At 48.8% G+C, this 16,343-nt stretch overlaps 1 protein-coding gene across 3 annotated transcripts in view; it reads right to left on the bottom strand.

Moving 5' to 3' along the window:
- ATP8B2 (ATPase phospholipid transporting 8B2) overlaps window positions 1–16,343 on the bottom strand; it is a 92,460-nt gene that overhangs the window by 10,275 nt on the left and 65,842 nt on the right. For all 3 annotated transcript variants that reach the window (XM_077920029.1, XM_028708994.2, XM_077920028.1), the window contains 10 exons: window positions 15,378–15,421; window positions 13,967–14,132; window positions 12,576–12,764; window positions 9,168–9,283; window positions 7,909–8,073; window positions 5,539–5,650; window positions 5,040–5,145; window positions 3,269–3,413; window positions 1,309–1,492; window positions 315–538 (listed from right to left, as the gene is read on the bottom strand). In XM_077920029.1, coding sequence (XP_077776155.1) covers window positions 315–538; window positions 1,309–1,492; window positions 3,269–3,413; window positions 5,040–5,145; window positions 5,539–5,650; window positions 7,909–8,073; window positions 9,168–9,283; window positions 12,576–12,764; window positions 13,967–14,132; window positions 15,378–15,421 — 1,451 coding nt within the window. The remainder of the gene's footprint in view (window positions 1–314; window positions 539–1,308; window positions 1,493–3,268; window positions 3,414–5,039; window positions 5,146–5,538; window positions 5,651–7,908; window positions 8,074–9,167; window positions 9,284–12,575; window positions 12,765–13,966; window positions 14,133–15,377; window positions 15,422–16,343) is intronic.

The following is a 16,343-nucleotide window of genomic DNA, read 5'->3' as shown; positions in this document are numbered from 1 at the left end:
CTTCCCAAAGGAAAGCTCGACAATTTTGAGCTGAACTCCCCCCAAAATGGGGGTAGATCACTGCCAGCTTTTAATTCTGAAATTAGATCGCAGTCTCTTGAGAGTTGGCCACCCCTGGGCTATGGCAATCAGGGAGCCAAATTAACTGGGCCGGATAGCTTTCGTGACACCATCCCCTGCTTTCCGTGACCCTGATAGGCTACGCTCACTCAACGTGCGGCTAATCTAGGAAGTAGGACGAAGCATGAGCCTGGAGGAAGCCGCCATTGCGGACCCCCGCCCCACCCACCCCTCCGATTCGCCAGCCGAGTCACCTGGGCAGAGAAGCCGCAGAAGAAGCCGAACCAGAAGTGCACCATGGTGAAGGCAAAGTTCTTGTAGAAGAAATAGCAAAGGAATTTGCACATGCGCAGGTAGGACCAGCGCCCGTGGACCAGCAGGAGGCGCTGCAGGAACTTGAACTGCGAGAAGGAGTAGTCCGAGGCCAGCACTGCCTGGATGCCCTCCTGGCCGCTGATTCCAACACCGATATGGGCGGCTGGCGGGAACGCAGGAAACGGAAAGAGGGGTAAGGGGAAGTCAGGCTACTAAGGCATCCCAAGCTCAGATAGCTCTCACCTTCCATCTTAGGAAGGACAAAGCACACGTGGTTCTCTCTGTTTCTAAAACAGGAGAGAGGAGACTTTTTCCCATATAGGTAAAGGGAGCCCTGACCATTAGGTCCAGTCGTGACCGACTCTGGGGTTGTGGCGCTCGTCTCGCTTTATTGGCCGAGGGAGCCAGCGTACAGCTTCCGGGTCATGTGGCCAGCAGGACTAAGACACTTCTGGCGAACCAGAGCAGCGCACGGAAACGCCTTTTACCTTCCCGCCGGAGGTACCTATGTATCTACTTGCACATTGACGTTCTTTTGAACTGCTAGGCTGGCAGGAGCAGGGACCGAGCAACAGGAGCTCACCCCGTTGCGGGGATTCGAACCGCCAACCTTCTGATCGGCAAGTCCTAGGCTCTGTGGTTTCACCCACAGCGCCACCCGCGTCCCTCTTTTTCCCATATAGAGGACCACATTTCCTTCCAAGAGGCCACATTCCAGTGGTAGTCAGTGCCTCAATCCATCAGGGCAGCCAATTGGCTCTGCCTCTCTTTGAAACTTTCCCACCCTGCAAAGGCCTTCGTCACGGAAGTCTGTTTATTTCCTCCTCCCTCCCAGCGCGTTTTCCTTTTGTGCTGTGGCATTTTTAAAAAAAACAAACGCATCCGCAGAACTAAAAAGACGAAAGCTCACGCAAGTGCCGCCCTGGGACTCACTCTTGATCATGCTGACGTCGTTGGCCCCGTCGCCGATGGCCAGCGTGACGGCCTTCTTGTACTTTTTCACCAGCTCCACCACCTGGGCCTTCTGCAAGGGGGTGACGCGGCAGCAGATGACGGCTTTGCAGGCGCAGGCCGTCTCCAGGAACTCCAGCTCCATGTCGGCCTCCAGGGCGTGAGCCTACAGGGAGAGAGGCAAGTGAGGGATGCTCAGTACGACCTGCTGAATAACTGGATGAGGCCCTGGGCAGATTCCCTGCAGACAAAAAGGTGATGGGAATGGTATCTCCAGGGGGGAACTATAGTTCCCAGGATTCCCTTTGTGGGGGGCAAGTCGTATGTGTTTAAGAGGTGACATGATGGAAGCTTATAAAATGAAAGTATTACATGGAGGATAGAGAATAGTTTTTTCCCCCTTCCCTCTCTCGTTACTCCAGTGTGGTGTAGTGGTTAAGAGCGGTAGTCTCGTAATCTGGAGAACCAAGTTTGCTTCCCTGCTCCTCCACATGCAGCTGCTGGGTGACCTTGGGCCAGTCACACTTCTCTGAAGTCTCTCAGCCCCACTCACCTCACAGCGTGTTTGTTGTGGGGGAGGAAGGGAAAGGAGAATGTTAGCCGCTTTGAGACTCCTTAAAGGGAGTGAAAGGCGGGATATCAAATCCAAACTCTTCTTCTTCTTCTTATAACTTACAAGCAGCCGAGCCAAGTGCTGGAAGGTCCAGGGCAGCTAAAAGGATTTTAGAGTTAAACTGTGGAACTCACCGCCACAGGGGCAGCGATGGCCGCCAACTTGGAAGGCTTTAAAAGAGGATTGGGCAAGTACATGGAGGAGAAGCCAAGGCACAATGGCTGTGTTCTACCTCCACTGCCAGAGACATTATGCCTCTGAATACCAGGTCCTGGGGATCGCAGCTGCTGCTGCTGCGGTCAGATCCAGCATGCAGGCTTTCCATGGGCACCTGGGAGAGCAGGATGTTATCCAGCAGGCGTCTATCCCACATAGCTATCGTCCAGAAAAAGAAGCAAATAACCCCTCCAGGAAATTTATTATTATTATTATTATTATTATTATTATTATTATTATTATTATTATATACAGCCCTTCATCCAAAGATCACAGGGTGGTTCACAACATGAAAACACAAAACTAAGCATTAAGATCAATTCAACAGTGTAAATAACTTTTGACGGATGTAATAATGGATTACTGAAATACTCGATTTATTTAAAATATGCAGGGATTTACGTTATGCAAAATGAACCATGGAAGGAGGAGAAGGGAAGTCACTGATATTTTACGGTTGGTTAAATGAATATTCTGAATTTTAAAGCAGAAAATTTAATAACAAATACACACACACAAAAAAAAATGAGAACAAAAAATGCATAATAAAACAAAAACAAACCATCAATCTGCCTCCCACAAGACCATATGTAGAATATGTAACTGTAGCTGCGAGGGGCAATAGTGTCTCTCAAGGACTCTTCGGGCCCTTAAACTACAGCTCCCAGGATTCTTTGTTTAAAGAGGTATTAAAGGTAAAGATAAAGGGATCCCTGACCATTAGGTCCAGTTGTGGCCGACTCTGGGGTTGCGGTGCTCATCTCGCTTTATTGGCCGAGGCAGCCGGTGTACAGCTTCCGGGTCATGTGGCCAGCATGACGAAGCCGCTTCTGGCGAACCAGAGCAGTGCACGGAAATGCCGTTTACCTCCCTGCCAGAGCGGTACCTATTTATCTACTTGCACTTTGATGTGTTTTCGAACTGCTAGGTTGGCAGGAGCAGGGACCGAGCAACGGGAGCTCACCCCATCGCAGGGATTCGAACCGCTGACCTTCTGATCGGCAAGTCCTAGGCTCTGTGGTTTAACCCACAGCGCCACCCGCGTCCCTATTAAAGTACTTTAAATGTATGGTGTGAATGCGGCCTAGGTACCCCCCCCCGGCGCCCACTTACCAGGCTGTGCCCATTGATCACCAGGGCGTACTCCCCAGCCACAGCCTCCAGCACGGACGTCAGCTTCGAGGCAGAGAGCTTCTCCTGGTAGGTGAACCCATTGCCCACGGACCGGGAAGAGTCCACCAATTTCTCTCGAGCCTTCCTGCCGGAGAAGGTGGGGAGGAAAGCGGGCGGGGGAAAGGATTTGAGAAGCGGCCACGGAAAACCAGCCAAGGACTCAACTGCCTTCTTCCCAAACCCTCTAGGGACAGATTCAGAAGGTCAGAAAGAGCTGCAGCAAACCATTCCTGTGGGTTTTTGTTGTTGTTGTTGTTGTTCATTGGGCTTGAATGTTACCTTTCCGTTTGTGTGGCTTGGAAAGGGGCAACGGGTAGCACAGAGATGAGAGAGAGAGAGAGAAGAAAGAAAGAAAGAAAGAAAGAAAGAAAGAAAGAAAGAAAGAAAGAAAGAAAGGGAGAGAGAAGGAGTAGCAGAGAGAAGCGTGGAAATGAGAGAGAGAGAGAGAGAGAGAGAGACAGAGAGAAGAAAGAAAGAAAGAAAGAAAGAAAGAAAGAAAGAAAGAAAGAAAGAAAAGGAGAGAGAAGGAGTAGCAGAGAGAAGTGTGGAAATGAGAGAGAGAGAGAGAGAGAGAATAGAATACCGTATTTTTTGCTCCATTAGACACACTTTTTTCCTCCTAAAAAGGGGAAATATGAGTGCGTAGAGGTAGAGCTGCGCAGCTCCTGTCCTGCGAAGCCGGAGGAGGAAGAAAAGGGTCTCCTTCTGTTCCTTCTCCAGCTTCGCTGAAGGGGCACTGCGCCTTCTCCCTCTCTGTGCAGCGCCCCTCCTGTGAAGGAGAGGCGTTGGGCAGAGCGAGAGAACTGCGCAGCGCCCCTTCAGCGACGCACCTGTCCTGGAAGCTGGAGGAGGAACAGAAGGGACTCCTTCTGTTCCTTCTCCAGCTTCGCTGAAGGGGTGCTGTGCAGTTCTCTCTCTGAGAGAGGGAGAACCGTGCACAGCCTCTTCGGCCAGGGGGAGCCTTCATCCCGCTGTCCTCAAGAGGCTTGGCGCAGTTATCCCAGAAGCCAGAACAGCCACACGGTATCCCAGAAGCCAGATCCCTCTTGCTGTTCTGGCTTCTGGGATTCAGAATAATTTTTTCTTGTTTTCCTCCTCCCAAAACTAGGTGCGCCTTATGGTCTGGTGCGTCTTATAGAGCGAAAAATACGGTAGAATACAATAGAATAGAATAGAATTTATTATTTATACCCCACCCATCTGGCTGGGTTTCCCCAGCCACTCTGGGCAGCTTCCAACAAAGCATTAAAATACAGTAGTCTGTTAAAGATTAAAAGCTTCCCTAAAGAAGGCTGCCTTCAGATGTCATCTAAAAGAGAGAGAGAGAGAGAGAGAGAGAGAGAGAGAGAGAAGGAAGGAAGGAAGGAAGGAAGGAAGGAAGGAAGGAAGGAAGGAAGGAAAGAAAGAAAGAAAGAAAGAAAGAAAGAAAGAAAGGGAGAGAGGGAGGGAGAGGGATAGAGAGAGAGAAGCGTTGCCCCTGACCATTTTTGGTTTTTGCCCCACCCACTGCTGTCTTTAGACCTGTCCATTTCACGAATCCGGCCCCACTGCTGGAACAACACCAGTAGCAGGGAACGCACCTTGACTAGCCAACAGAGCAGCACTTTCTGCTTGCACTCAATGTTTGGTGCCAGAGAAATGGAAAAGCAGAGAAAGCTCCCCAATGGAGGGGCCACCACCAAGTGGGCCACGCCCGCGGGCCTCCACTCACCGCAACTCCTGCCGCACCTCCAAAACCGTGTGCCCTGTGATGATGAAGACCTCCGTCATCTCGTCCGTCAGCATCTTGCAGGAGTAGCCGATGTTCACGGCCGTCTCTGAGGGAGGAGAGAGAGGGGACAGGCCTGAATCAAAACCCAAACCCTCCAGGAGTCAAAATTTTCAAAACGGGGCCCCGAGAACCTATCTCGAACGGCAGACCCACAGTTCCCAGAATTCCCTGGAAAGGGGGACCGGTGGTGAAACCAATCTGGAATTGCAGCTCTGTGAGGAAAATAGGCAGGGGGTCTCCTAACAACCGTCAGCAACCTTCACAAAATGGCAGCTCCCAGAATCCTTTGGGGGAAGCCATGACGGTTTGCGGTGGTATCACAGCGCTTTGAATGTACAGTGTGAAAGTGGATTTAGGAAGCTGTGCCGTAATAAAGAGTTGCGAGGGTCGGGCTGCAAAATGGGACACGTTCCGCCAGCATTTGGAATGGCCGCCTCACCTTGCTTGTCTCCCGTCAACACCCAGATCTTGATGTTTGCCAGCGTGAGGAGGGCAATGGTCTCCGGGACGCCCTGCTGCAGCTTATCTTCAATGGCGGTGGCACCCAGCAGCTGGAGGGAGACAGAAACAAAAGGCAAAGTTACCTGACGCCACAAAATGGGAGACCTCTGACTCCCGGGTCCAAATTTGGCCAGCGAGGCAGCTCCTCGCAAACCGCAGCCACCTGTTGGCATTTGCAACCTCCCATGAATGGCAGGAACACGCGCAGCGGCGAAGGAAAGATCAGGAGCTTAAAACGAGGGGCTCCTTTGGAAGCTCCCGATAAAAAAAAGGGCACTCATTTATTTAAAGCAGTCGATGTGGTTCCTTCCAGATATATTGCTGGACTCCCGGCTCCCATCATCCCCGCCCACTAGGCAAAACTGTCAGAGGCTGATGGGAGTCCAGAGGGCTATTCCTGTCAGGCTACCCCCCCATCTGAATTATTTGTAGGTGGGTTTTCAGGGTTAAGCCTCCCAAAGGGTTATTTCGGCATGTTGTTGTTTAGTCGTGTCCAACTCTTCGTGATCCCCTGGACCAGAGCACGCCAGGCACTCCTGTCTTCCACTGCCTCCCACAGTTTAGTCAAACTCATGCTGGTAGTTACAGATGGGTAGCCGTGTTGGTCTGCCATAGTCAAAACAAAAAAAATTCCTTCCAGTAGCACCTTAAAGACCAACTAAGTTAGTTCTTGGTATGAGCTTTCGTGTGCATGCACACTTCTTCAGATACCATGCTGGTAGCTTCAAGAACACTGTCCCACCATCTCGTCCTCTGCTGTCCCCTTCTCCTTGTGCCCTCCATCTTTCCCAACATCAGGGTCTTTTCCAGGGAGTCTTCTCTTCTCATGAGGTAGCCAAAGTATTTTCTTGCAGTCCATGGGACTCTCAAGAGTCTCCTCCAGCACCAGAATTCAAAAGCATCAGTTGTTCGGCGATCAGCCTTCTTTATGGTTCAGTTCTCACTTCCATACATCACTACTGGGAAACCATGGCTTTAAGTATACGGACCTTTGTTGGCAAGGTGATGTCTCTGTTTTTAAGATGCTGTCTTGGTTTATTTTGGCATACAATGGAAAAACCAACACGAAATTTAAAAATCTTTTTTTGTTTGTTTAAAAAAGGGTTATCTAAGGTATCTAGCTGTTGGAGATGCAATAGGGATAATGCTTCTCTAAAACATGTTTGTTTATAAAATGGCTTTTAGATTTTAGCAAAAAAATACCCTCCAAAGAGGAGTGGATATGTAAAATGAGTGGTACCTTGGTTTACAACCATAATCCATTCCAGAGATCCAGTTGTAAATCAAAACAGGTTGTAACCCAAGGCGAGCTTTTGCCAATGGGGCCTCCCCCCAAAAATGGGTTGTCAAAAAGGGGGGGTTGTAATCCAAAAAAAGGGACACCCACTTCCAGGTTTGATGTGGTTGTAATCCAAAATGGTTGTGATCCAAACCAAGGTACCACTGTATACAACTGGCAAAAATAACAGCAGCCATAAGGTTACAGTCAACTCAAAAGTCAAAACTACAATGGAAATGCTTTGAAGAATATCTAGATAAACACTGTTCACAAAACAATACGTTGATATGTATAGACTAAGGCTGTAGAGTGTATAAGAAGAGCAATGTTTGACTTGAGATACGAAAGAAAGTTAAGATAAGGAATGCAATGTTAAGATGTAATATAATCGAGAAGAGATATCGAGTAGTGGTGGAGGGGAGCCAAGGGTGGGTGGTGGGACTACGTATGTAATTTTATTTATATTTTTAATGTTTTTTTTCCTTTTGTCTTTTTTGTATCTTTTTGAACTGTTTAAAATAAAAATCCATTATTTCCCCCCCAACAAACGGCTTTTAGATTTTAACACGCCCTGGCCCAACACAATACACCTACAGTTGCAATTTATGTAATATATGGACAACTAGATTTTATATTTAAAAATTGTAAATAAAGAAATATAAAAATAATAATTTAAAAATAAATAAATCACACACCACTCAAGCAATAAGAACAAGAACGAGCAATGTAAACAAATTACGCTAGTAGGACTACAAGAAGTTTTGTAAGGAGAAATGTATGAAGCGTTGCAAAGTAGGGAAAGAACAGAGATATTAGTTAGGAGTTAAATGTAACTGTGGAAGTAAGAAATGTATATTTAGTGAACAGACTGGAAAATTTTCAGATGTGATGGATGGAAGTCAAAAAAATGGTATAAGAAATGAAAGTATGTTTAATTACTGTTAAAAATGATATGTCGGAAAACTAATAAAAAAATATATGGGAAAATAAAGAACAAGAACGTGCAACACAGCGGTGAAAAACACCAACCATCATGTCGTTCTCTACTTCCTCGTAAAGCCGGGCCAATCTCTCCTCGCGACCCTCGCCGGCGGAACTGGCTCGCTTCAAGCGCTCAGCCCAACCCGCGTAGTAGCTCTCTTCAAGGTCGCGATAGGCAAGCACCAACGTCCGCAGACCCTCGCCGGCATATTCCTGGAGGTGGAGAGGAGAAGAGAAGGAGGCGGTGGAGAAGCAAGAAGCACTTTTTGCAGTTCACTGTGGTTTGCCCCCAACTCAGTACAGTCATACCTCTTGTCACGTGTAAAGGTAAAGGGACCCCTGACCATTAGGTCCAGTCATGGCCGACTCTGGGGTTGCGGCGCTCATCTCGCTTTATTGGCCGAGGGAGCCGGCATACAGCTTCCGGGTCATGTGGCCAGCATGACTAAGCCGCTTCTGGCGAGCCAGAGCAGCGCACGGAAAAGCCGTTTAACTTCCCGCCAGAGCGGTACCTATTTATCTACTTGCACTTTGATGTGCTTTCGAACTGCTAGGTTGGCAGGAGCAGGGACTGAGCAATGGGAGCTCACCCTGTCGCGGGGATTCAAACCGCCGACGTTCTGATCGGCAAGTCCTAGGCTCTGTGGTTTAACCCACAGCGCCACCCGCATCCTTGTTACGTTTACTTCAGGTTAAATCATTTCAGGTTGCGTCCTGCGGCGACCCGGAAGTACCGTAAAGGGTTACTTCCAGGTTTTGCCACTCGCGCAAGCGCTCAAAATGACATCACGCGCATGCGCAGAAGCAACGAATTGCGACCTGCGCACACGCAGACGCGGGTTGCAATCTCTTCATGTTGCAAACGGGGCTCTGGAACGGATCCCCATTCGCAACCAGCGGTACCACTGTACGATTCTATTTAATTGTCGCTTTTTTTTTTTAACACGAAAGCACCCGAAAGGGGTTTAGAATGCAAGAATAGCAACACGAAACCAAACGTAAGAACAGCCTTTGAACAAGAACCTAAAAATGCTGATCCGCAGAGAATATTTCAAGAGGACTGCTCACACCCCACCCCACTTAAAGCAGGAGCAAAAAAAACAGAGGACACACACACATTCCCAAACCCTCTTCAAATTAAGGCCCAAATGCCCAGGCCGAAAAGAAAAAGGAAAGAAAATAAAAAAGTTTGGCATCTAAAACGCCTCTATTCAAGTCGCCCAAATTGGCAACCATCGCTAGCCCCACAGAACGGCAGTCTTGCTTTCCACTCACCCACTTTCTTGCTCCCCCCAAAAACTACTTACATTCAGATGGTCAGTGGTGACGTTATACAGCTCCTGGTGTCCTGGGTGAAGCCTCTCCAGCAAAATGGTGTCTGCTCCTTTGCAGTACAGCCGGATCTGCCCCTCGTGGTTCCGTACTTATGGGGAGCAGGGAGGGGAGGCCAAAGGGAGGGGAGACAAAAACCCCACAGTTTTTAAGCACAAGCAGGTTGAAATTTATTTATTGCTGTTTTAGCTCGTTTTTCCTCCAACGAGCTCGAGGTGAAATATATGTAGTTTCGAGTTGAAAAAAAATGTTTAAAGACACCTGCTTCTTGGGAGAAAAGCAATGACAAACCTAGACAGCATCTTAAAAAGTAGAGACATCACCTTGCCGACAAAGGTCCGTATAGTTCAAGCTATGGTTTTCCCAGTAGTGATGTATGGAAGTGAGAGCTGGACCATAAAGAAGGCTGATCGCAGAAGAATGGATGCTTTTGAATTATGGTGCTGGAGGAGACTCTTGAGAGTCCCATGGACTGCAAGAAGATCAAACCTATCCATTCTGAAGGAAATCAGCCCTGAGTGCTCACTGGAAGGACAGATCCTGAAGCTGAGGCTCCAATATTTGGCTACCTCAGGAGAAGAGAAGACTCCCTGGAAAAGACCCTGATGTTGGGAAAGATGGAGGGCACAAGGAGAAGGGGACGACAGAGGACAAGATGGTGGGACAGTGTTCTCGAAACTACCAGCATGAGTTTGACCAAACTGCGGGAGGCAGTGGAAGACAAGAGTGCCTGGCGTGCTCTGGTCCAGGGGGTCACGAAGAGTCGGACACGACTAAACAACTAAACAACAACAAAAAAACTGAAACTTTCCTTTTTGGAATTCTAGGTGCCAAAATCCCAAAGGAGCAGAAAAGATGCAACCACGGCTGCACGGATGTTACTGGCCTAGAGATGGAAAGAAGATAAAATCCCTAACAGAGAAGATGTTAATGGACTATGATGAAATGGCTAAAATGACCGGAAGTGTCAGAAATCAGGAAGACCAAAATTTTAATAAGGAATGGGGGGAATTTAACAACTTATCTTAAAGTTGTAAACAGTTAAAATCGTTAGGAGGATAGGAGTAACACTTGTAGCTTAAGGTTGAATTCTGGACATACTGGAAGAGGTAAAGGATTTGGAATATCATAAAAGATGCAAGAGGAAATGATTAATAATAAGACCCACAAAGGGGAGGATGGAAGTCTAAGAGATTCCTTGGAATCTAGTTTTTATGTTGTATGCGTGACTGTAAAATTTCAATCTGAAAAACCAAATAAATAAATTTCTGAAAAGAAAAGAAATATATGCAGTTTCTTCCTCCTGCTGTATTTTATCCTCACAACCACCCTGTAAGGTAGGGCAAGCTGGAGTGGGAGGGAAGAGCAAATGAGACTGACTGGCCGAAGGTAGATACCTGAAATGAGTCACAGAATCACAGAACTGTAGAGTTGAAAGGGACCCTAAGGATCATCTAGTCCAACCCCCATCAATGCAGGAATATGCAGTATGTCCCACACGGGGATCAAACCTGCAACCTTGGCGTTATCGGCACCACGCTCTAACCTGTTCAGCTATGCAGTGAGTCTACCCTCTCTCTGTGGCTGTAGACTGTTTTTAATCCTGAATTTCAAATTGTGGTAACCCAGACTTGTTGGAGAAGGGCGGGCAATAAAGTTAACCCGTGCCTCCTGCTACGATTTATACTCACGCCAGCCTTGTGAGGTAGGATAGGCTGAGAGAAGATGGAGAGGCACTAGCTCTGAGGTCAGCAACCTAAGGCCCATGGGCTGGAAGCGGCCCGTGAGGGTCACTTAACTGGCCCATGAGCTGCCCCCAAACTGAGCCGCCCACTTGGCGAGTCATAGAATCATAGAATTGGAATAGACCACAAGGGCCATCGAGTCCAACCCCCTGCCAAGCAGGAAACACCATCAGAGCACTCCTGACATATGGTTGTCAAGCCTCTGCTTAAAGACCTCCAAAGAAGGAGACTCCACCACACTCCTTGGCAGCAAATTCCACTGTCGAACAGCTCTTACTGTCAGGACGTTCTTCCTAATGTTTAGGTGGAATCTTCTTTCTTGTAGTTTGGATCCATTGCTCTGTGTCCGCTTCTCTGGAGCAGCAGAAAACAACCTTTCTCCCTCCTCTATATGACATCCTTTTATATATTTGAACATGGCTATCATATCACCCCTTAACCTCCTCTTCTCCAGGCTAAACATGCCCAGCTCCCTTAGCCGTTCCTCATAAGGCATCGTTTCCAGGCCTTTGACCATTTTGGTTGCCCTCCTCTGGACACGTTCCAGTTTGTCAGTGTCCTTCTTGAACTGTGGTGCCCAGAACTGGACACAGTACTCCAGGTGAGGTCTGACCAGAGCAGAATACAGTGGCACTATTACTTCCCTTGATCTAGATGCTACACTCCTATTGATGCAGCCCAGAATTGCATTGGCTTTTTTAGCTGCCGCGTGACACTGTTGGCTCATGTCAAGTTTGTGGTCAACCAAGACTCCTAGATCCTTTTCACATGTACTGCTCTCAAGCCAGGTGTCACCCATCTTGTATTTGTGCCTCTCATTTTTTTTGCCCAAGTGCCATACTTTACATTTCTCCTTGTTAAAGTTCATCTTGTTTGTTTTGGCCCAGTTCTCTAATCTGTCAAAGTCGTTTTGAAGTGTGATCCTGTCCTCTACACCGCTACACCGGCGCAGGGACTCTCTTCCGCGGCTCCAGAAATCGTGTCTGCGCATGCTGAGACACTGAAAATTGCTTCTGCGCATGCCCAGATGCTGAAAATCGCTTCTGCGCAGGTGCGATTTTTGGCATGTGCGGAAGCAATTTCTGGCACCGCAGACATGCGCAGACGCAATTTCCAGCATCTGGGCATGCGCAGAAGCGATTTCCGGTGCCGTGGACATGCGCAGACACAATTTCTGGCGTCTGGGCATGTGCAGACACAATTTCTGGCGTCTGGACCTGCGCAGACGCAATTTCTGGCATCTGGGCCTGTGCAGAAGCAATTTCTGGTGCCGCAGACATGCGCAGAGGCAATTTCTGGCAACATAGACATGCACAGACGCAATTTCTGGTGTCTGTGCATGTGCAGAAGCAATTTCTGGTGCCATGGACCTGCGCAGACGCAATTTCTGGCGTCTGGGCCTGCGCAGACGCAATTTCTGGCACCTGGGCCTGCGCAGAAGCAATTTCCCGCACCGCAGACATGTGCAGGCGCGATTTCCAGAGTTGCGCTACGCTTGCCCGGATCACGGAGGATCTTCACAGGAATGATCCAGCCTGTGTCCGGTAAGCCTTGATGACCCCTGCACTAGCCCAGGGTTTGGTAGCCACTCCCCTGGCCTCCCATCCCCATCTCCACCGGCGCCTCCCCTGTTCTCACCAATGACTGACATGCGCTTGCGGACGTTGTTGAAGTCCAAGATGGCGAGAAGCTGGTAGGTGACAGGCCGTCCCAGCTCTTGGATCACGATGGTCTTGGGGGTGCGTCCGCGGAAAACAAAGCCGAAGTTGCGGGAGGCGGTCACCAGGGCGCCCTCATCTGGGGACTGGGCTTTGTAAAACAACTCCCCTGATTGGGTAAAGAGGGAGAAGAAAGAGAGAGAGAGAGAGGAATCTGAAACTGGCGCTGCAAAACGGCTTCATTTCCTCCTGAAATACAGTGGGCGCTTGGGTTGCGAACGTGATCCGTGCGGGAGGCACAATCGCAACCCGCAGCGCCCGCAACCCGCTGCGCACACACGGGTTGCAATTTGGTGCTTCTGCACATGCGCAAAGCGCGATTTAGTGCTTCTGAGCATACACCAAAACCCAGAAGTAACCCATTCTGGTCCTTCCGGGTTTCGGCGCGTCCGTAACCCGAAAACGCGCAACCTGAAGCGTCTGTAACCCAAGGTATTACTGTACGAGACCGCCATCAGCATTGGCATTCTGCGGGCTCCTGAAGTCACATCTCCTTCGCCCCTGAAGTTCATGTTGTTGTTTTAACTGCTTTTTACTCGCCGGAATAGCTCAGTTGTTGGGTTAAAGCCCCGCGCTGGGCTAGAAAACCCTCGTGTCCCTTCCACCTCTACAATTCTATGATTAACCAATTTAATTGTTATGCTCCTTAAACCGCTTCACTGCATGTTTTAGTTAAGGGTGGTTTTGGCGCATCCCTTATCTCCCTCCTGATCGCTTGCCAATCAGCTGATCAGCAGCTTCGTTTCAACACCCCCTTCCCTCTTGTTAGCCTTAGCGTCTTTTCCTTAGCTGGAGCAGTTTTTTGCTCCTCCTTTTCTTCTAATTTATTTCCTCATTGCTTGTTTTAGTATTCCTGTCTCCTCTCCTTGCAAGTTCGCTGTCTTTACCTCCACCCTCCCAGGCAGCCTCCTTTCTCGCTAGCGTCCCTTATCTCCCTCCCAATCGCTTGCCGATCAGCTGCTCAGCAGTTTGGTTCAACACCCCCTTCCCTCTTTCTTAAAAAAAAAAGCAAGATCTACTTTTCGCCCCTGGGCAATTTGGCTCCATTTCCCCTTACAGTGGTACCTCAGGTTACATACGCTTCAGGTTACATACGCTTCAGGTTACAGACTCCGCTAACAAATTAAGTACTTAACCCGAGGTACCACTGTTCTTTTTAGGAGGAAAAAAGTGCGTCTTATGCAGCGAAAAATATGGTAGTTCTCCTTCAAGAAGTAACATGCTGTAAACTTCAGAAGACTCTCAATCCCTGTAGCAAGACCAACACCTCCTCCTCTTCCCCCTGATTTTTTAAAAGACCCCGATCCCAACCTGGGCTCTTCTCCTCGGACATGACGGTGTGGCAGAGGGAGAGGAGGCGGAAGAACTCGTGTACATGAGGGTCACCGATCTTGACCGCTTCCAGCAGCGCCGCGTCCCAGAAGGTGAACTTGGGGTCCGCCAGGGGATTGAAAGAGAAGTCCACTGGTTCCGTCTTCTGGGGGAGGCCGGGAGAGAGGAGGAGAAGAAGAAAGGGTTACGAACAGTGGTGGCCGGGTGAGCGTGGGGACTGGTAGGGTGGGAGGCCAGGAGCTTGACAGTAGGGGGCGCCAGAGGCAATGGCAGGTGGAGCCAATGAATGTAGTTATGTCCCCCTTCTCCTGCTCCTGATCCCTGGTGAATTCTGACATGATCAAAACTGAGAGGAAGGAGGGGGAAGATGCTGGGAGACAGACAAGCCTCCTGGACCGGATGTAAGAAAAAAGGAAGGCAGGTGAGGAGCTGGCGGAGAGCTGAGTGAAGCTGGTGGGGCATAGCCCCCATTCGCCCAAATATAGCAGCCTCCAGCAGCCAGCTATATCACCCAAGATAAAAGGTAAAGGTAAAGGTACCCCTGCCCGTACGGGCCAGTCTTGACAGACTCTAGGGTTGTGCGCCCATCTCACTCAAGAGGCCGGGGGCCAGCGCTGTCCGCAGACACTAATAAAACTAATAAAAACTTGACGTTTTTATCCCCTAAAAAGTTTTTGATTGAGTTTCCACTGAAATGAGGCTGCATTTTAATGTTTTAATGTTGTATTTTAATCTTGTTTCCTAAGCTGTATTTCAATCAATTGTTTTTATATTTGGTGTTAGCCACCCTGAGCCCATTCTTGGCTGGGGAGTGCGGGGTATAAATTTCTAAAAAATAAAATAAATAAATAAAATAAAATAAAAATTATTATAAAATAATAATGCCTGTTTTGACGAGGGCTAATGGAGGGCATATAAAAAGCCACCCTACATAAACTTTTTTTTGGGGGGGGGATCTGCAGCGAAGATTTCATTTGGTCCATGTTTTTAAGTCAATGGGACAACATTTCTGCTTCCAGGACAAATATGCCGCTTGGAACACAAAAACTCCTCCTTTCGAACGATGTATTTTCATCCTCCAAACGGGACATTGGGGAGCTTAAGATTAATTTTTTTTTAACAGATTGTAAGCTCATCGGGGCAGGGACTTTGTCCTTTTACGTGCTGTGGAATGCCATGCATCCTAATGGGAGTATATAAATTAATGAGGTGACCATTATCACTGTTATTATTCCCGTTAACAGGGGGCAGCTCTGCGGGTGGGTGTTTCCGCCACCACTTTCCTTCCCCCTCCCCACCCCCTCCCCTTAATAAGACCCCTTAATAAAACCCCTTTCCCCGCTCCTTTCTGCCATCCATCTCGTCGCCGAGATTCTCCCACAGCTCCTACCTCTCCGAGCTCAGCCTTGTAACCCAGAACATCCAGGACATCACCTGCGAAACAGAGAAAAATAAAGAGCGAGGGTTACGACCCAGGAGGGCGAGAGAGAGAGAGGAGGTATCGACACACCATAGTAGGATGCTACCATAGTAGAACACCATCGCTGTTCTGGCTTCAGCCATAGCTGCGCAGCCTGCATTCGCTCCGTAAGACGCACACACATTTCCCCTTACTTTTTAGGAGGGAAAAGTGCGTCTTATAGAGCGAAAAATACGGTGGTTGTTTATTTCCTTGACATCTGATAGGAGGGTGTTCCACAGGGCGGGTGCCACTACCGAGAAGGCCCTCTGCCTGGTTCCCTGTAACCTCACTTCTTGCAGGGAACTGCCAGAAGGCCCTCGGCACTGGACAGAACAATGAGGGTGGAGACGCTCTTTCAGGTGTCCTGGACTGAGGCTGCTTAAGACGAGCCCCATCTGCCCCTCAGTTCCCTCTACAACATGTGGAGAAACTGCTTCCTTGACTGTCGGGCCCATTATTGGTCTTGTCCGTTCAATCCGCTGGAATCTGTCTTCACATGCAGTGGAAGTCCCTAACTCACTGGGGTTTGAGACTCATCGGCTACCCTTGCCTGGTGCAGCCAGTCACCTGAACAGTACAGTGGTACTTTGGTACTCAAACAGCTTGGCTCCCAAACAGCTTGGCTCCCAAACGCTGCAAACCCAGAAGTAAGTGTTCTGGTTTGTGAACATTTTTTGGAAGCTGAACGTCCGACGCGGCTTCCGCTTGAGTGCAGGAAGCTCCTGCAGCCAATCAAAAGCCGCACCTTGGTTTTCGAATGGTTTCGGGAGTTGAACGGACTCCCGGAACGGATTAAGTTTGAGAACCAAGGTACCACTGTAGTGAAGAAGAAGAAGAAGAAGAAGAAGAAGAAGAAGAAGAAGAAGAAGAAAAGGAAGAAGCACCAATAACAGC

This window comes from Podarcis muralis, chromosome 16, assembly GCF_964188315.1.
Source record: "Podarcis muralis chromosome 16, rPodMur119.hap1.1, whole genome shotgun sequence".
NCBI classification, from domain to species: domain Eukaryota; kingdom Metazoa; phylum Chordata; class Lepidosauria; order Squamata; family Lacertidae; genus Podarcis; species Podarcis muralis.
The sequence above is the reverse complement of the archived record's forward strand: the minus strand, read 5'-3'. Positions and strand labels throughout refer to the sequence as shown.